At 35.8% G+C, this 20,948-nt stretch overlaps 1 protein-coding gene across 4 annotated transcripts in view; it reads right to left on the reverse strand.

The window, feature by feature from the left end:
• The window catches only part of PPP2R3A (protein phosphatase 2 regulatory subunit B''alpha), a 206,310-nt gene that overhangs the window by 57,003 nt on the left and 128,359 nt on the right, over window positions 1–20,948 (reverse strand). For all 4 annotated transcript variants that reach the window (XM_082393422.1, XM_082393423.1, XM_082393425.1 and 1 more), the window contains 4 exons: window positions 17,440–17,526; window positions 13,591–13,747; window positions 8,602–8,650; window positions 7,744–7,833 (listed from right to left, as the gene is read on the reverse strand). In XM_082393422.1, coding sequence (XP_082249548.1) covers window positions 7,744–7,833; window positions 8,602–8,650; window positions 13,591–13,747; window positions 17,440–17,526 — 383 coding nt within the window. The remainder of the gene's footprint in view (window positions 1–7,743; window positions 7,834–8,601; window positions 8,651–13,590; window positions 13,748–17,439; window positions 17,527–20,948) is intronic.

The raw sequence follows: 20,948 nt of genomic DNA on the forward strand, positions 1-20,948 counted from the left end.
ATGTAGAAGGAAATCCAGAAAGGAGGAGCCTATCATTTGTGACCATCTTTCCCTTGGGGCATCTGCTGATTTTGGAAGAGGGGCCTGAGAGGTTGAGAAGTTGAGCTTTCACTTGCTAGTATTCTGTTAATGATTTTTGGGTCTATCTTCATGAGGGATGTTGGTCTGTAGTTTTATTTTCTTGTATGTGTCTGTCTGGTTTTGGTATCAAGGTAATGCTGGTTTCATAAAATAAGCTGGAAATTGTTCCCTCCTTTTCTATTTTCTGGAAGAAGTAGTACAGAATTTGATATTTCTTCTTCAGATGTTTGGAAGAATACAGTAGTGAAATTATCTGGGCTGAGAGGTATCTTTTTCAGAAAGTTTTAAACTATGAATTCAATTTTCTTTAATAGATACAAGACTATTCAGGTTATGTATTTCTCCTTGGACAACTTTTGTTAACTTGTGACTTTAATGGAATTGGTCCATTTCATTTAAGTCACCACATTTACGTGTGTTTATGTCATTCATAGTATTCCTTTATCTTTTGAATATCTAATTTCTCTTGATACATTCTTTTGGACCCAAGGATTATTTAGAATTGTGTTCTTTAATTTCCAGTCGTCCTTCTCTTATTGAGTTTTACATTAATTCCATTATGGTCAGAGAATATACTTTGTATTATCTCAACTCTTCTTCTTTTTAAACAGCTTTATTGAGATATATTTCCCATATCATACAATTCATCCATCTAAAATGTATAGTCAAATGCTTTTTAGTATATCCATAGAGTTGTATAACCATCACCACAATTAACTTTTATCACATCCAAAAAGAAACTCCATACCTAGTAGCACTTATACGTCATTCCCTGCCCCACCCCTGCCTCTCCAGGTCCCTCATGGCCTAGGCAACTACTAACGTACCTTCTGTATCTATAGATTTACCTATTTTGGACATCTCACATAAATGTATTCATACAATATGTAGTCTTTTGTGATTGATGTCTTTTAATCTGCATAATGTTTTCAAGATTCAACTATGTTGTAGTATGTAGTACTTCATATTTTTTTATTGCTGAATATTAGATTATATGGGTACATCACATTTGTTTTTCCATTCATTAATTGATAGACATTTGGGTGTTCCCGTATTTTGGCTACTGAAAATAGTGATGCTATGAAACTTATATGGGTGTACAAGTTTTTGTGTGGATATGTTTTCATTTCTCTTGGGTATATTCCTAGCAGTGGAATTTCTGGGTCATATGGTATCACTATAACCATTTGAGGAACTGTCAGTGTTTTCCATAGTGGCTGCTGCATTTTACATTCCCAATAGCAGTGTATGAGGGTTCCCATTTCTCCACATCTTTGCCAACACTTGTTTATTATCTGACTTTTTATTCATAGCTATCCCAGTGGGTGTAAAGTGATATCTCACTGTGGTTTTGATTTGCATTTCTTTGATGATAGTGATATCAAGAATCTTGTTATGTGCTTATTGGCTGTATAGATATCTTCTTTGGAGAAATGTCTATTCAGATCCTTTGCTCATTTTAAAATTGAGTAATCTGTCTTTTTATTATTGAGTTGTGTTATTTATATATTCTAGATACAAGTTATGTATCAGATATATCATCTAAAAATATTTTCTCCCATGCTGTGGGTTATCCTTTATGTTCTTGATGTTGTTTTTTGAAGCATAAATTTTTAAAATTTTGATGAAGTCCAATTCATTTTTTTTTCTTTTGTTGTTTGTGGTTTTGGTGTCATTTAAGAAACTGCATCTAACCAAGGTCGTGAAAATTTACTCCTATACTTTCTTCTGAAAGTTTTTATAGTTTTAGCTCTTACATTTAGGTCTGTGATCCATTTGAGCTAATTTTTTTGTATAACATGAGGTAGGGGTCCAAATTCATTCTTTTGCATGTGGATATCCAGTGTCCAGCACCACTTGTTACAAGACATTTTTTCCCCCATTGAATTGTGTCTTAAGATCCTTGTTGAAAATCAGTTACCATAAATGTGAGGATTTACTTCTGGACTCCTAATTAAATTCCATTTATCTGTATGTCTGTCTTTATGCTAGTATTTTATATGGTCTTTACCTCAGCTTTGTATATTTTGAAATCAGAAAGTATGAGTCCTATAATCTTATTCTTTTTCAAGATTGTTTTGGTTACCCTGATCCTTTTGTTTTTTCATATTAATTCAAGATACATTTCCATTATTGCAAAAACAACAACAAAAAAAGTAGCTGAGATTTTGTTAGGAATTGCTTTGAATCTACAGATCAGTTTGGGAAGTATTGCCATGCTAACAATATTAAGCCTTCTGATCCATGAACATGGGATATCTTTGTTTCATTTAGATCTTCCTTAGTTTCTTTCAACAATATTTTATAGTTCTCACAGTATAAGTTTTATGCTTCTTTTGTTAAATTTATTCCTAGGTATTTTATTCTTTTTGCTGCTATTATAAATGGAATTATTTTCTTAATTTCATTTTTGGATTTTTCATTGTTCATGCACAGAAACAATTGATTTTTGTAAACATATTATGTATTATATCAATCTTGTAAACTGATTTTGTAAATTGAAATTAACCTTTATTATGTTCTAACAGTTTCTTGGTTGATTTCTTAGGATTTCCTGTATATAATATCATATTTAACTTTATAGTTTTTGGGACTTCCCTGGTGGCGCAGTGGTTAAGAATCCGCCTGCCAACACAGGGGACACAGGTTCAAACCCTGGTCCAGGAAGATCCTACATGCTGCGGAACAACTAAGCCCGCGTGCCACAACTACTGAGCCTGTGTGCCACCACTATTGAAGCTCACAAGCCTACAGCCCGTGTCCCGCAACGAGAAGCCCGCACACTGCAACAAAGAGTAGCCCCCGCTTGCCACAACTAGAGAAAGCCTGTGCACAGCAATGAAGACCCAACACAGCCAAAAATAAATAAATTAATAAATTTAAAAAGTTACATTAAAAAATAATTTTCCTTCTTCCTTTCCAATTTGTAAGCTTTTTATTTCATTTTCTTGCCTGATAATCCTGTCTAGGGTCCAGTGTTGAATAGAGCAGACATCCTTGTCTTTTTCCTGATCTTAGGAAAATAGCATTCAAACTTTCACCATTAACTAGTTGTTAGCTGTAGGTTCTTCATAGATATGCTTTATCTGGTCAAGGAAATTCCTGTCCATGTTTAATCTGTGTTTTTTTTGTTTTTTTAAAATCATGAAGCAATGTTGAACTTTTTCAACTGCTTTTTCTGAGACTACTGGGCTGATCATGTGGTTTTTATCCTTTGTTCTATTAATATGATGTGTGACATTGTTTGGTTTTTAGATGGTAAACTAACCTTGCATTTTTGGGATAAGTCTCACTTAGTCATGGTATATAATCTTTTTCATATTTTGCTAGATTAAGTTTCCTAATTTTATTGAGTATTTTTGTATCTATATTCATAAAGGATAGTGGTTTACAGTTTTCTTGTAATGTTTTGTCTGGTTTTGGTATCTGGGTAATACTGGCCTTATAAAATGAATTTGTAAGTGTTCCTTCCTCTTTTATTTTTTCAAAGAGTTTGTAAAAAACTGTTATTTTTTTAAAAGTGTTTGGTAGCATCCTTTAGTGAAGCCACCTCAGCCCGGGACTGTTTTTCTTATTCAGATTTTTAATTTCTTCTTGAACCAGTTCAGCAGTTTGGCTCTCTCTAGGAATTTGTTCATTTTGTCTAAGTTACCTAATTTGTTAGCATAAAGTTGTTATATATAATATATATATATACTATAATCCTTTTCATTCCTTTATGGTCAGTAGTCATGTTCCCTCTTAATTCTGACCTTAATAATTTGTATGTTCTTTTTTTTTGATCAGTATAGCTAAAGCCTTATCAACATTACTGATATTTTCAAAACAACTGACTTTTGGCTCCACTGACTTTCTCTACTGTTTTCCTATTCTCTCATTTATCAATTTTAATCTTTTTTTTGTTTGTTTGTTTGCTATACTTCATTTGCTCTTGTTTCCCAGTGTCTAAAAGTGGAAGGTTATGTTATTGATTTAAGACATTTCTTCTTTTTCAATAGATGGATTTACAGCTTCATCCCATAAGTCTTGGTATACTATGTTTTCCTTTTTGTTCATCTTAAAGTTTTGGTATGTTGTTCCTTCATTTTCCTTCATTTCAAATTATTTCCTAATTTCCTTTAGGTATGCTTCTTTGATCCATTGGTTATTTAAGCAGTGTGTTGTTTCTGCATATTTGTGAATCCTCAAATTTCTTTCTGTTAATTTTATTCCATTGTGGTCAGAGAACATAATTTGTGTAATTTCACTTATTATATTTTTTGAGGCTATTATATGGCCTACCACATACTCTATCCTGGAGAATGTTCCATGTGCACTTGAGAAGAATATATTGATATATTCGGCTGTTCTTAGGTGGGGAGTTCTATAGATATGTGTTAGGTCCAGTTGATTTATAGTTTTGTTTATAGTGTTATTCATGACTTTTATTTCCTTGTTGATCTTCTTCCTGACTGTCCATCACTGAAAGTGGGGTACTGAAGTCTCCAAATATTGTTGAATTATTTACTTCTCCTTGCAATTCTGTCAGTTTTTGTTTCATGTATTTTTAGGGTTCTGTGTTGTTACGTGCATATATGTTTGTAATGTCTTTCTGTTGGATTGACCCTTTTATGAAATAGAATGTCCTTGTCTCTAGTAACAATTTTTGTTTTGAAGTCTATGTCCTCTGATATTTATATAGCCACTCCAGGTTTCTTAGATTGTTGTTTGCATGGCATATCTTGATCCTTCCTTTTCCTTTCTTTCCCCCCCTTGTATCTTTAAATCTAATCTGTCTCATATAGACAGCACAGAATTGTATCCAAAAAACATTTTTTTTTTGATCCAGTCTGAAAATCTCTGCGTTTTGATGAAACAATTAATCCATTCACATTTAATGTTATTATTGTTATAGTTGGACTTACGTCTGCCATTTTACTTTTTGCTTTTTATGTGTCTTGGAGTTTTTCCTCTATTTTTCCTTTATTGCTTTCTTTTACATTTAAGTGAATATTTTCTAAGTGGGACACTTTAACTCTTTTAATGATTTTTTTTTACTATGTATTTTTGAGTTAATTTCCTGCTGTTTGCTCTAGGGCTTACCATATACATTTTAACTTCTTAGAATTACTTCAGATTTATACTTAATTCCTGTGAGATACTGAAACACTCCTATATAACTATTCCCTCATCCCTCTTTTTAATGCTATTGTTATATATATCACATCTCTATATACTACAAACCCAATAATACATTGTCCTAATTATTACAGTATATAATTTATGTTTTTTAAAGAAGCTGATAGAAGAAAGGCGAGCAAGTATATATTCATGTTTGTTATATAAAGCTTCTTTATTATCATTTATATCATTTGTTCCTATGGGATAATAGGAGGAAAAGATGGGAAGTATTTGAGGAAAGCTTTTTCATAATTAAGTAAATATGAAAGATAAAAGATTGAAATCGAGAGGGTTAACAGAACACCAAAAAGGCAAGAAATGGAAAAATGCACAGCCTTCAAACCTTCAGAAATTTAGGTAATTAAAACCATCTAAACATTCAAAATAATGGATTAATGGTAAATTATAAACATGCACACTTACTGGCATAGAAATATACTCTTACGTGAAGAAGTGTATCACAAAACTGTATACTAAATGATACAATGATTTCTCACTTGGTGCAGAGAGAAAGAGAGAGGAGGAGGAGTGAAAGGAGGGGATGGAGGGGAATGACGAGGGAGGAGGAGGATGAGGTAGGAGGACATATACCAAAATGTTAACTATGGGTCAAGGAATTATGAATGAATTTTATATTAAGGTTTCTGAATGTATGTATTTTTAAATTTTTAATACTTAATGTATATTTGTGATAAAACGATAAACTTAAAAAATTAATCCAGCAGAAATGAGCAAAAAACATGAAAAGGCAAGTCACCTAAGATGAAATAAAAATGGCCAAAAATGTATGAAAAAATTCAGCCTTGGGACTTCCCTGGTGGCACAGTGGTTAAGAATCCTGCTGCTAATTCAGAGGACATGGGTTCAATCCCCAGTGTGGGAAGATCCCATGTTGCTTAGAGCAACTAAGCCTGTGTGCTGCAACTACTGAGCCCATGTGCTGCAACTACTGAAGCCCGCGTTCTCTAGGGCCCACGTGCCACAACTACTGAGCCATCGTGCTGCAACTACTGAAGCCCGCGCACCCTAGGGCCTGTGCGCTGCAACTACTGAGCCTGCGTGCTGCAACTACTGAAGCCCACGTGCCTAGAGCCCATGCTCTGCAACAAGAGAAGCCGTCACAATGAGAAGCCTGCACAGTGCAACAAAGAGTAGCCCCCGCTCACCACAACTAGAGAAAGCCCGCATGCAGCAACGAAGACCCAAAGCAGCCAAAAAAAAAAAAAAATTCAGTATGTCTTAAAAAAAAAATTCAGCCTCACTAGCAATCAAAGAAATGCAAAAAAGATAATACTGAATTCTTATCAAATTCGAAAATATTTTTAAGAGGAAGATACCTAGTGTGAATAAGGGTTATAGGAAATATGCTCAATACTTTGTTGATAAAGGTATAAAATGATACAGTTTTTCTGAAAATCAATTTAATAGTTTTTATAAATGCTCTTAAAAATGTCTACACCCTTTAACCTAGCAATTCCTTTCCTGGGGAATTTATTTTAAGGAAAAATATAGTGGATGTTACAACTATTTAGCTAAAACTACTAGAGGATATTAGGAGGTAACATTCCAAAGGATTAAATCTAATCCTATGGAATTAATTAACCTACATGTCCAAAGAGTATGTAAAACTTTATATGAAAAAGACTGTACAACACATACCAATTTTTAAGTGTCTTTTTCTGAGTGTTAGAATTATCAGTATTAAAATTTATTTTCTTCTGCTTTAGCCATGTTTTCTAAGTTGTCTACGATGAACAACAAATTACTATCTTTGAAATGGACAACATGCTGCCCATGAAATAGATTAGCTTTATTTCCATTTCAATGATTTCCAAACCATATATCCAACATTTAGATAACTTTCTGAACTAACATGCAGACAGCTGAGTCAGTAATACCAGCAAGCAGCATCAGGGACTGCAGACTCTCCCTCCCTTGGTACTGAGCAGAAGCTATGTGCAGGACACTGTGTTACATAAGCTAGGAATAAAAAGAAGAGAAGGACACAAAAATCTATGTCCCTCTCTTCTTTTTATTCCTAGCTTGTGTAACACAGTGATACAGAGGTGTAAGAAACAGATGGATAAACTCACAGCGACAAATCAAGGTATGCCAAGGAAAGGGAGAGATGATTCTAACCGGGAGAATGAGGGCGTGTTCTCATATACTAGTCATCCACAATTTGCTCTTCTTTCCTCTCCAATTTACTACTGAACAAGGAAGATCATGAAACAACTAAAATCCACAGTATCTATCCCCATATTCCATATAAATGCTTAATATCCTTCAGGGCCAGCTCACATGTCACTTCACCTTTGTTTCCAGGGGTAAGAGCACTTCTCTTGATACATTGTGGCTGTGCATTCAGTCTGAGGGCAGAGACTAAATCAAACCCATCTTGGCACCCCTAGTTGAGCTGGCATTCACTAGGTATACATCATGAATTTTTCAAGCTTTGCTCATGTGTTTAACATCTTGGCAAAGGAAACTCAGAAGTCATACCTGGTGGGGTTCCTTTTGTCTTCCTCAGAAATCAAAAACCAAACAAAATCTGCATAGCTCATTCTTCCCTCCTTCTGTACTGTTTTTCCCCTGAAGAAAACACATGGTTATAAAGTTTCCTGAGTAATTACTCAGATAAATTTAGTACTATGAGAGACTAAGAAATAAAGTAACATTTCTTTGGAAATTAAGTTAAAAATAAATAGAATGCTGGAAACCTCACAAAGGGCAACCCCTTCCATTGCCTATCTTATTTTCAAATGCCTAGAGAATGAAATCAGAAAGCATTTGCAGATATGAAGAAAGAAATCTGGTTTCTAATTTGAATACAAATAATCAGCAGGTTAAATACTGTTACCTGTATTTAGATAAAGGACTAATGCCCATATATTAAAGAATTACCGCCATCTTGTATGAAGCCACAACTGCATGTTTTGTAGGGTATTATCTGACCTACAGCACTGACAAATCACGCAGGAAGCCTTACTAAAATGACATTGTTGGGCTTCCCTGGTGGCGCAGTGGTTGAGAATCTGCCTGCCAATGCAGGGGACACAGGTTCGAGCCCTGGTCTGGGAAGATCCCACATGCCACGGAGCAACTGGGCCTGTGAGCCACAACTGCTGAGCCTGCGCGTCTGGAGCCTGTGCTCCGCAACAAGAGAGGCCGCGATAGTGAGAGGCCCGCGCACCGCGATGAAGAGTGGCCCCCACTTGCCGCAACTAGAGAAAGCCCTCGCACAGAAACGAAGACCTAACACAGCCAAAAATAAATAAATAAATAAAGTTATAAAAAAAAAAATGACATTGTTAAAGTATTACTTGCAGTTCATTTTAAAACTCAGATGCTTTTTCTTACCTTGTTACTGCCCCAGAGAATATCCTTTCAATAATCCTGTTTGATGAAGCTAAATGTAAATAAAAAGTACAAAGCTAGTTAAAACATGCTCCAAAAGGCAATATTTTTGGCAAATTTATTTTCAATTAGCCACAAGCTAAAACTTAATAGTCTTCCATGATGAGAATATGAGTAGTTAAATTTTTACTTATGTATAATTGATACTTTCTGAAAGTAGGAATTTGAGATGGCTTAATCAATCAATCATTTAAAAAAGAACAGGCAAATGGATGTGCCTGACAGCTGGGATATATTAATATAGTTGAGCGTCGAATTGATTCTGAATATCCTGACAACTAAGACAAAAATGTACAAAATTTGTATTGATTTTGTTATCTAATGAGACAAGACAACTTCTCCCCTAAAACAAGACAGATTTTATCCTAGCATTAAATTCAAGGGGGGGAACTGATTGTTGGGGAATTTGAGTAAAACAATGGAGAACTGTTTTTCAGGTAGAATTTTATAGAAGATACCAAAACATACCACAAATACTTTTCTTATATTCTCATCCAATAAAAATCCAGGATATAACATGATATAACATACAATTTTTAAATAAATTCCATCAGTAAGTTTTATTCAGAGGGACGATTATATCTTAAGATAGTATGTTGCTTTTCATGATAGATCCTAGGTAATCTATATCAGTGTACCTCATTGTGAGTTCAAAGTAACCAAAAGCATTAGTTAAAAAAAAGGAGATAACAGTGGATCTCAGACCTATGGATGTAGTGAGGATAGGAATCTGTTCTTTCAACAAGTGCCCCAGGCAATGGCATGCACACTAAAACTTCAGAACTAGTGATGAGATCATTAGAGTTAGCAGCTACCAGCTCTAACTCTTCTGCACAGCGTTAGGTACAGTCAACATAAAGGTTAATTAATTTGGTTGAAGAATGTTGAGAATATGAGTGTCAGCGCTGCCATTCCTGGCCACATACCAAAGGTTGAATAAGGGCCCCCTAGAGTTTGTTGAGCACTGGTTTATGGGGTTAATAATTTGAAAATAAGAGGAAATAGAACAAAACAGGGCTATATAGGAAAGGCAATGGTATTTAATTCTGAAGCTAAAGTCTTTCTGAGAGTCTTTCTTTAGAGTTAGAAGGTTTAAGCTCCTAAAACTTAAGATCATGTTGTCCCATTAAGGACAGATTAGTGGGTGGGCAATTACACAGAGTTTCAGTGGCTCCTGCATTATGCAGGCCTAGATGCCTGCTTTTCTGGACTTCATTCCTTTAATATGCCTCTAATGAGTTAGTCTATGTGTATATACAATATTTTAGGGCTTAATGAGAACTATGGTTATACCAGCCAGAGAGGGCGCTTTAGAGCCCACAGGGTTTTGTATGACCTCTGGAGACCAGATCACGTTATACAGATGATCTGGCCACTGGTAATTAGAAGGTGCATAGCTAATAAGGTTGGCCTGATACCCCTATAAATATCTCCATCTTTATGCTATTCTTGTAATAGGAAGGTATGACTATAGTCATACCTCAGAGATACTGTGGGTTCAGTTCCAGGCCACCTCAATAAAGTGAATATCACAATAAGGTGAGTCACATGAATTTTTTGGTTTCCCACTGCATATGAGTTATGTTTATTCTATACTATAGTCTATTAAGTGTGCAACAGCATTATGTCTTAAAAAATCAATACATATAACTTAATTAAAAATACTTTATTGCTAAAAAATGCTAACCATCATCTGAGCCTTCAGCAAACTGTAATCTCTTTGCTGGCGGAGGGTCTTGCCTCGATGTCGATGGCTGCTGACTGATCAGGGTGCTGGCTGCTGAAGGTTGGGGTGACTGTGGCAATTTCTTAAAATAAGACGACAATGAAATCTGCCACATAGATCGACTCTTCCTTTCACAAATGATTTCTCTGTTACATGCAGTGCTGTTTGATAGCATTTTACCCACAGCGGAAGTTCTTTCAAAATTGGAGACAATCCTCTCAAACCTTGCTGCTGCTTTATCAACTAAGTTTATATAATATTCTAAATTTTTTGTTGTCATTTCAACAATCTTCACAGCATCTTTACCAGGAGTAGATTCCGTCTCCAGAAACTGCCCTCTTTGCTCATCCATGAGCAGCAACTCCTCGTCTGTTAGTTTTATCATGGGATTGCAGCAAGTCAGTCACATCTTCAGGCTCCTCTTCTAATTCTAGTTCTCTGGCTGTTTCTACCACATCTGCAGTTACTTCCTCCACTGAAGTCTTGAACCCCTCAAAGACATCCATGAGGATTGGAATCAACTTCTTCCAAACTCCTGTTCATGTTGATATTTTGACCTCTTCCCATGAATCATGAATGTTCTTAATGGCATCTAGAATGGTGATCCTTTACAGTAGGTTTTCAATGGACTTTGCCCAGATCCATCAAAGGAATCATTACCTATGGTAGCTATAGTCTTATGAAACGTATTTCTTGAGTAAGACTTGAAAGTTGAAACTACTCTTTGATCCATGGGCTGCAGAATGGATGTTGTGTCAGCAGGCATGTAAACAACATTAATCTCATTGTACATCTCCATCAGAGCTCTTGGGTGACCAGATGCATTGTCAATCAGGGTCATATTTTGAAAGGAGTCTTTTTTTCCTGAGCAGTAGGTCTCAACAGTGGGCTTAAAATATTTAGAAAACCATGTTGTAATCAGATGTGCTGTCATCCAGGGTTTGTTGTTCCATTTGTAAAGCACAGGCAGAAGAGATTTAGCATAATTCTTAAGGGCTCTAGGATTTTTGGAATGGTAAATGAGTGCTGGCTTCAACTTAAAGTCACCACCTGAATTGCATTAGCCCCTAACAAGAGAGTCAGCCTGTCCTTTGACGCTTTGAAGCCAGGCACTGACTTCTCCTCTCTAGCTATGAAAGTCCTAGATGGCTTTTTCTTCCAATAGAAAGCTGTTTCATCTACATTGAACATCTGATGTTTAGTGTAGCCACCTTCATTATCTTAGCTAGATCTTCTGGATAACTTGCTGCTTCACCTTGTACTTTCGTATTATAGAGACAGCTTCTTTCCTTAAACCTCATGAATCAACCTCTGCTAGCTTCAAACTTTTCTCCGGAAGCTCCCTTACCTCTCTCAGCCTTCACAGAATTGAAGAGAGTTAGGGCCTTGCTCTGGATTAGGCTCTGGCTTAAGGGAATGTTGTAGCTGGTGTGGTCTTCTATCCTGACTACTAAAACTTTCTACATATCAGCAAACAAGGCGGTTTCACTTTTTTTTTTTTTTTTCTTAACCACATCATGCAGCTTGTGGGATCTTAGTTCCCCAACCAGGGATTGAACCTGGGCAGTGAAAGCACCAAGTCCTAACCATTAGACAGCCAGGGAATTCCCAGTTTCACTTTCTTATTCATGTGTTCACTGGAATAGCACTTTTAATTTCCTTCAAGAACTTTTCCTTCACATTCATTCACTACTTGGCTAGCTGTTGGCACAAGAGGCCTAGCTTTCAGCCTGTCCTGGCTTTCAACGTGCCTTCCCCTCTAAGCTTTCTAGCTTTTGATTTAAAGTGAGAGATGTGCCACTCTCCCTTTCACCTGGACACTTAGAGGCCATTGTAAGGCTATTAATTTGTCTAATTTCAATATTGTTGTGTCTCAGGGAATATGGAGGCCCGAGGAGAGGGAGGGAGATGGGGAAACACTTGGTCGGTAGAGTACTTAGAACACAAACAACAGTTATCTATTAAGCTTGCTGTCATACAGGTGTGGTTCATGGTCCCCCAAAACTATTACAATAGTAACATCAAAGATCACTGACCACAGATCACCATAAAAAATATAATGATAATGAAAATGTTTTGAAATATTGTGAGAATTACCAAAATGTGACACAGAGACATGAAGTGAACAAATACTGCTGGAAAAATGGCACCGATAGACTTGCTCAATGCAGAGCTGCCCCAAACATTCAATTTGTAAAAAATGCTCTATCTGCAAAGTGCAATAAAGCAAAGTGTAATAAAATGAGGTACATCTGTACTTGAAGAAGGAAGGATACAATACTAAAATGCTTGTTTATCAAATAAGTACAATTTAGTATTTCCTCTTGATGCCTGGTTGGCACCTGAGTTTTGTGAGCTAGAGCTCTGTTTCTTAAAATGGAAAGTTCTATGAAAACTGACATATAGAATGAAACTTTTCTTAAGATGTATACTACTAGTCACAGATATACCAAATATCAGAAGCAAAATTCTAAGTATTTATTTAAGATTTGTACTTTGCTACATCTAAAAGGCTAAGGGCTTATTAAAAAAATCCACAGTGTCTGAGAAGACATTTAAGAACAGAACAGGGACAATCTTATGAGAGAAGAATGAATCAGTGTATCTTGGTGCTTGGTTAAGAATATTAAATCAGCAGGAAACAGGTTCTAAGTTTACTACTGATCAAAATGAAGTAAGAAGGGTAATATCATGTAATATGTAATTTTTTGTTTTCTGACAAAAGAAAGCACACAAAATTCACCTGCAGAGAAAATACCTTTTCTAGAACTAAATTCCAGAAAAGGTTTTATGAATCCTTGAAAACACTGGCAAGTTAGAAACATCATTTTCATCCTTGGTTGTTTATAAATACTGTAAAATGAGAATTTATAAAGGCGTATATACATTCTCTTTCAAATAAACTTTACATAGAAGTGGTTCCTATTCAGTTCATCATCAGAAAATAAGCATCACTATAAAGACTCACCCATTCATCAAAACTAAGACTCTAATTTCTTACTTACCTCCAAACCCCTTCTCCTAAACCTGGTTTCTAAATAAAAAATTAGTATCTTCACTCATTTCTACTTAAAAATTCTTGGCCCTTTCAAGACGACTTGATTAGATACAGAATTTAAGAAACGGGAACTCCCCATAACGAGTGAGCACAATTTAACTCTTGCCTTCTTCAAAATAGTAAAGTCAACATCCATAGAAACACTCACCCTGGTCATTGTATCGAGACAGATCGGCCTGGCTGATGTAGAGGTCATGATCACTATCTAGTTCCCAGAATTTACAATAAATAACATAGAAGTGTTCATAGGAGAAATAATCTGTGATTTGGTTTATATCTTCCTCTTCTTCCAAAAGCGCTAGAGTCTGAAATGGTATGAATAGAAGGATTAATATATTTTAAAAATACGAAGACTCAGCTTTAGCCATTATATAGATTCTAGTTAATTTTTATTCTAAACTGAATTAAAAATTTTGGTTTTGGTACCAAACCAGGAAATTTAGTAGGCAACCTCATCCTACCTTTTAATCAGTTGATCAACCTATAAGCATTTACGTGCTCTGTAATATTCTTAGCAAAGACTTAGATGCTACAGAGGATTTAAAAGCAGGGAAGGGGAAGAGCTATCACCAAGGGTACTGCAGCCTATCAGAGGTCCCCAGACTAGCGAGCACAGAACAATCAGACAACAGACTTTTAATTACATGGCCATAAACTCACATTGCTTTTAACTTTTCAAAGTTATGAAGACTGATCTTCTATCTATTCTGTTATGAAGAGTGGGCATCCACATGCAGGGTTTGGTTTTGTAACGGCATCAAGTTTACCATAAAGGTGACTTATTTATACCGTTGTGATAGTGTGGGATAGCCTGGCATAGAAGGCATGGAGGGTGGAGCTGCAGGGCCCTGAGCTGGAAATAAGCCTGGGTCTCCCCTGACTCACTGTGTGCCCCTAGGGAAGACACCAGGCACACTGATTTGTAAGCCCAGAATTCTTGTAATAAGCCAAATTATCATATAAGTGGGCAGATAAATGAAGATGTTTTTAGAAAGAGTCAGAAAAAAGATAAACCATAAGGAAACTTAGGAAATGGAAAAAACAAAGTGAGATGACAGAAATAAGACCAATATCTGGTCACAGTCACAACAAAGGTAAATGAGCTAAATCTCCCTATTAAAAGACTTTCAGAGAATAAAACCCAAACCCAAAAAGCAGATTTAGGTATATGCTGTCCATCAGAGAGAAGTCCGAAGTAAAATTTAAGAGGAAGGTTAAAACATGTACTAGCTAAATCTTAAAAAGAAAATGAAATGGAATTTTGGATTTCCAGTATTCACATTTTAGAAAATAATTTTTATCAAAGTAATACACTTGTATTATGAAATAGTCATCTTTCTTGTAATGTTTTTCACCTTGAATTCCAAATTATGGTAAAAGCCACTCAATGAAAGATTTTGCAGCCAGTAAAAATTATAAGGTCTATATAGAAACAAAGGAAAATCATGACATGGTAAGTGCAAAATACAGGATATAAGATTGTACACATTAAGAACTATATTAAATTCTAAAATCCAAATATGCATATGAATGAGACTAGACGAACACATACAAGAATATTAGTTTAGTTAGGGTGGTAAAATATGCTTTTTCTTCTGTTTTCCAAACTTGCTTGTAATGTTTTTTTTATAAAATGCTCTTTAATGTGTATAAAGCAGAATATGTACAATAAAACAAATATCTTGAGAAGCAGGGAGCTCTCATTTTCATCTACTAGACTGTCATAAAATGAAAAAAATGAATAACTTCTGCTGTTGGTGAGTATGTAAATTTAAGTATGAACTAGTGCAGGCGTTTAGTAGGGTAACTTGGCAGGATCTATCAAATTAAAAATGCACATGCCACCTGATCCAGGATTTTCCCTCCAGTACTCTATTTTAGAGAAATTCTTACTCATATACACACAAGAGGAAAGTATAAGGATGTTCACTGCATTATTGTAATAGGGAGATAATGAAAGCGACTTGAACATCTTCAGTAGAGAAGTATGTAATTACAGTACAGCCATGCCACAGATTACACAATAGTTAAAAGAATGAGATAGATTTATACGAATGGAAATGAAAAAACATCAAGACATACTGTTAAGTTAAAAAGTTAACAGAATAATAAGTATGGTCTCACATATTAAAAAAAATTCAAAAAAGCAGCCACACAGAATAAAACTATATACTCCACACATACAATATGTACTCCACACACACACACACACACACACACACACACACACACACACACACACACACACATACACAGATACACACACACATATACAGAGGAATAAAACCACAGATAATATGGGTTCCCTCTGGTAAAGGGAGTGAAATGGCAGGGTGAAGAGATAGTGACTTCTGCTTATTATTCTATATATGTTTATGTTATTTGAATATTTTATGAGCATACCTTCATGTACTAAGAGGAAGACTAAGGAGAGGGGTAGGGGAGAAAATAGAGGGACGCAGAACACTTGAGTTCTATTTCCAGTTCAGCCACTTATTTTGCTGTGTGATCGTATCCAACTCTTTCAACCATATGAATTTTATCATCAGTAAAAAAATATGGATTATAATAATGATCTAGAAATACAAACTCTAATGTGCTTCAGGAATGTGAGGGATTATTATCATTTTTAAAAAATTAATTTATTTTTGGCTGCATTGGGTCTTTGTTGCTGCACGTGGGCTTTCTCTAGTTGTGGGTAGTGGGGGCTACTCTTTGTTGCAGTGCGTGGGCTTCTCTTGCTGCGGAACACAGACTCTAGGTGTGCGGGCTTCAGTAGTTGTGGCTCACAGGGCTCTAGAGCGCAGGCTCAGTAGTTGTGGTGCACGGGCTCAGTTGCTCTGTGGCATGTGGGATACTCCCGGACCAGGGCTCAAACCCGTGTACCCTGCATTGGCAGGCAGATTCTTAACCACTGTGCCACCAGGGAAGCCCCTATCATTCTTAAGGTGTAAGGCCTTTTTAATGGAATTCTTGCCATCTCAACCCATACCACATTACCTCTTGAGAGCCCAGGCAGACACCAGGTATTCAGTAAATATTAATAATGACCGTGATGATGACTTTTCATTTATTAGAATAAAAAGCGTTTGCGTATTTATTATGGATTGCTAATTTTGCCAAGTCTTCATTACTTTGTCCCAGATGAAGATGGGAAAAAACAGAGTGTAAATAAGGTTGTATTATTTGCTTAAGCTTCACTTAGTATGATTTATTTAAAATAAAATATTTCATTTCCTTTCCAGTGTGACCAATTCTACTTTCTTTAGGTTAACAGAAGAGCTTGAACAATCAGGCATGAAGATTGCCTCGGTTAAAGGCTCCCACTAGTGGTCAATACTTTCTCATTTGGTAAAATAAATAAAATAATTGAATGAAATGCATTCTTTCTTAAAAGGAATTTTTAGTATTTTTCTCTAGCAGGAGATGGATATAGAGTCACTGCTAAAAGGAACAAGTTGAAATTCCTCCATTTCTTTTGCAAGGCTCTTCCCAACCTGGCCCTGTCTCACCCCTCAGGCCTCATCACTTGTCACTCTCCTTGGAGCCTGTGGCCACTTAAGACTGTTCTGCAGTTCCTGAACGGGACACTTTCATGCTTCTGGGCCTTTGCTTATGCTTCGTCCTCTATCTGGAATCCCCTTTTCTTTTGATTTCTTTATCTTGGTAAACTCCTGATATCTCTAAGGTCAAGATCACATGCCAGTCCTACTGTGAAGCCTTCACTGCATGTTTATGATACACTTCTGTGGAATTTTTCAAGTCAGGTGTGGCTGTCTGTTCCCTTTTCTCTTTTGCTCCACAGTGCATGCCCTGATGCGAAAATCTCTTGTTATTCATCTTTGTTCCCCCAACACATTCCAGGTATCTGATAACTGCTTAATGACTGAAAGTAGTGACAGGGCTTTGCACATAATAAGCACTCAAATATTTGTTAAATGAAGTAAGATTATTATTTAAATTGCTCCTTATATATGAATTTCAATGAGAGGCATACTTGCAAAAAGTTGCTTTTTCTTATCTCTGTTGCAGTAATTTTTCCACTCCAAGATCTGTTGACTGTGTAGAATACTCTCTGAATAACCTGGTTCCAAAAGGAAAACAAAACCAAATAAAAACATTAAAGATATCTATTACTTTATCAAAGGCCATCTTATGAACATTCTTTGAACTAAGCTAAGTTTTGGCCTTTTGATTATATCAAGTGTAATTTCTAGTAAAAATTAATACTATATTAAAAAAAGTCTACATCCATACAGTTTGCATCTGCCCTTATAATTCTAAGAATAAAAAAATTATTTGCTCACAAGTCTGCATTTCCCAGGTGCCTACATGTCACTTTCATTTTTACCTCTCATATAGTGATTCAAGTAGTGCTTATTAGGCTAGATGTTTCTGGAAGGCATATGAGGTGGGAAATCTGCACTGGGGTGGCTTAACAATTACTGGGTCAGAAGAATGGCTGCCAACATGGTATGATTCAAGAGGACATATTCTGGTTATCCTTTTCCATTGGAGTTTTGAAGACTTCTGAACTCTCTCTGGAAACTCAGATACATCTGGGATAATTTATATCCCAAGTCCTTATTTAGGCACGAACAGTTTTGTTACTAACTAGTGTTTTATTAAGTTTAACAAAGGTGAAACTCTGGAGAAGACCCTGGACAAGATGGGAGAGAAGGAGGATGGGTAGCAAAGGTGTCTGAAATTGAAAATGTATGTGCTGTTGTGTAGGGGACGACTGGAGAAGGAAGACAGGCTGCAATCCTGGGGATAGGAGGCCACAGTGCATTCTTAACAATTTTACCTGGGGTTATTCCCACCCATTTAATTTGCACTTGACCTATTAAGGTTTTTTTTCTTTTCTTCTTTGAAAGGAAGCAAGGGTGAGAAGAGCAATTAAGCAGCTTTTTTGGTACTTTGGCTTTAGTTTTGATTATCTAATGATATGGAAATCCTATATCCTTGGTGGTTTTTATCATAGAAGAGGTTAGATCCCTTTTTTAGGCTATTTTTAGTGCAAGAAGAACAAAAAAGAGAAGACATTTGGACATCTATCCTAAGAGTAGGCCTAATGAGGAACCAAACCACTATTCTGTTTCTGGATTCTTTATCAAAGAGAGTGATTCCCAAAAATAACAGGAAAAAACTAGCCTCAGGATGAAGGTCCAGACTTCTGCTGCCCAGCATTCCTCACCCCATCTCTGCTACCAGTGCTAACTCCTCCTGATCCTTCAGAATCTAGCTCAGTTACCAACTCCATAGGAAGCCCCAGCACAGGGACTTGGGTAGAGATGTCTGTCCTCTGTGCTCCTGATGTCACCTGAGTCTCCTTCGGTCATCCTGTGGTTATATTCTAAACACAGGTACACCTGATTGTCATCACCTCCAAATTCTAAGGAACCTGATCTCTTTTCACTTGCATCCCAGTGCCTGATATGTTGATCAGGTGGTCAATAACTGCATGATAATTTTAAGAACTGAGGTATAATTAACATACATTATATTAGTTTTTGGTGTACAACATAATGATTTGATATTTGTATATATTGTGAAATAATCGCCACAATAAGTCTAGTGAACATCCATTTCCACAGTTACAGAATTTTTCTTTCTTGTGATGAGAACTTTTAAGATTTACTTTCTTAGTAACTTTCAAATATTCAGTACAGTATTATGAACTACAGTCACCATGCTGTAAATTACATCCCCATGACTAATTTATTTTACAACTGGAAGTTTATACCTTTTGATTCCCTTCACCCATTTTGCCCTCTCCTCATGCCCTGCCTCTGGCAGCTCCCAATCTGTTCTCTGTGTTTGTGAGCCTTCTTTTTTTTTTTTTTTTTAAAGATTTATATCCTACAGTATTTGTCTTTCTCTGACTTATTTCACTTAGCATAATGCCCTCAAGGTCCATCCATGGTGTTGCAAATGGCAAGATTTCACTCTTTTTTTATGGCTGAGCAATATTCCATTGTATTCCACATCTTCTTTATCCATTCATCTGTGGATGAACACTTAGGTTGTTTCCATTTATTGGCTATTGTAAATAATGACACAGTAACACAGGGGTGCATGTATCTTTTCAAGTTACTGTTTCCGTTTCCTTTGGATAAATACCCAGAAGTGGAATTGCTGGATCATACAGTAATTCTATTTTAATTTTTTTGAGGAACCTCCATTGGCTGCACCAATTTACATTCCCACCAAGAATGCACATGGGTTCCCTTTTTTCCACATCCTTGTTATTTCTTGTCTTTTTGATGATAGCCATTCTAACAAGTGTGAGGTGATATCTCACTTTAGTTTTGATTTGAATTTCCCTGATTAGTAATGTTGAACATCTTTTCATGTACCTGTTGGCCATCTGTATATCTTCTTTGGAAAATTGCTTGATAAATTAATGAGATTGGAAAGCTATGTAACAAAGAGTTTCATGTTATATTTGTGATAGAGGCATATGGGTTGGATTCATAGCTAATTGAATAAATCTATCCAGAGTTCTGAACAGCAGATGGATGCTAACCTAGGAAAGTTCTCTAATTAATATTTTACATAAAATCAGTACTGTTGTCTATTATTTATAGATAGATTGCATATAAGATGTACAGGAAATATAAAATAGGGGACTGTATACAAAATTATTGTGAAAGATACTACTAACGTAGTTGTGTTTACTCTTGAGGAAAAAATAAGACTACAGTATAGATGTAACCATGATCTGAATGGTTATCAGGTGGAAGAAGAAGTTGATTTGTTTTGTACTACATCAGAGGGTAGAACTAGAACTGGAACTACTAGAATTACTGGATAGAAATGCCCTTACTGGTTAGAAATGCTTCAATGTAAACAAGAGTTTCCTAACATTAGCCTTATGAAGCAATGGGTTGTATGAAGTAGTGAGGTTTCTTCTCACCACAATTATTTAGGCAGAAGCACACAGGATTCCCGTGTTAGGTGGGAGCTGGGACTAGCTGGTGTCTACAACTTCTCTACTGGCCCCAGTCACTCAGACTCTGAGTGAGGTGCTTCAGGGCAGAGAATGTGTTTTACTCAACACTGTATTTTTAGCACTAGCTTCACAAAAGTTCCTATAAAAAAGATGGAGGATTTTAGGCCAGAAATTATATATATGAAAATAAAAATTAAGAATATCTTTTATCATAGTTCCATGTCTTCGCTCTCAAGTTAAAGTCAATTTTAATACATATTATTACACCAAACTTTTCTTTGTTGCGCATTATTAGACTTTTGTCCTTATTTCTTGATTTTGAATGTAAATTTATCTTGAAGTCTAAGTTTCCTGTCTATCTAAATTTTGTATTTATATACCCCTCAAATATTTTATATTACTTATGGAGGTACTATATAACACTTAAAATTATAAAACTTTAATCTGTAATTTTATTTTATTCTTTTCTTCATCTTTTGTTCTTTTGACAGAATTTTTAAAATTCATAAACATTTTGAATGTTAAGTAATTTCCTATTTTTTAGCTTCTGC

The sequence above is a fragment of the Balaenoptera borealis genome (genome assembly GCF_965194805.1).
Source record: "Balaenoptera borealis genome assembly, chromosome: 5".
NCBI lineage: Eukaryota > Metazoa > Chordata > Mammalia > Artiodactyla > Balaenopteridae > Balaenoptera > Balaenoptera borealis.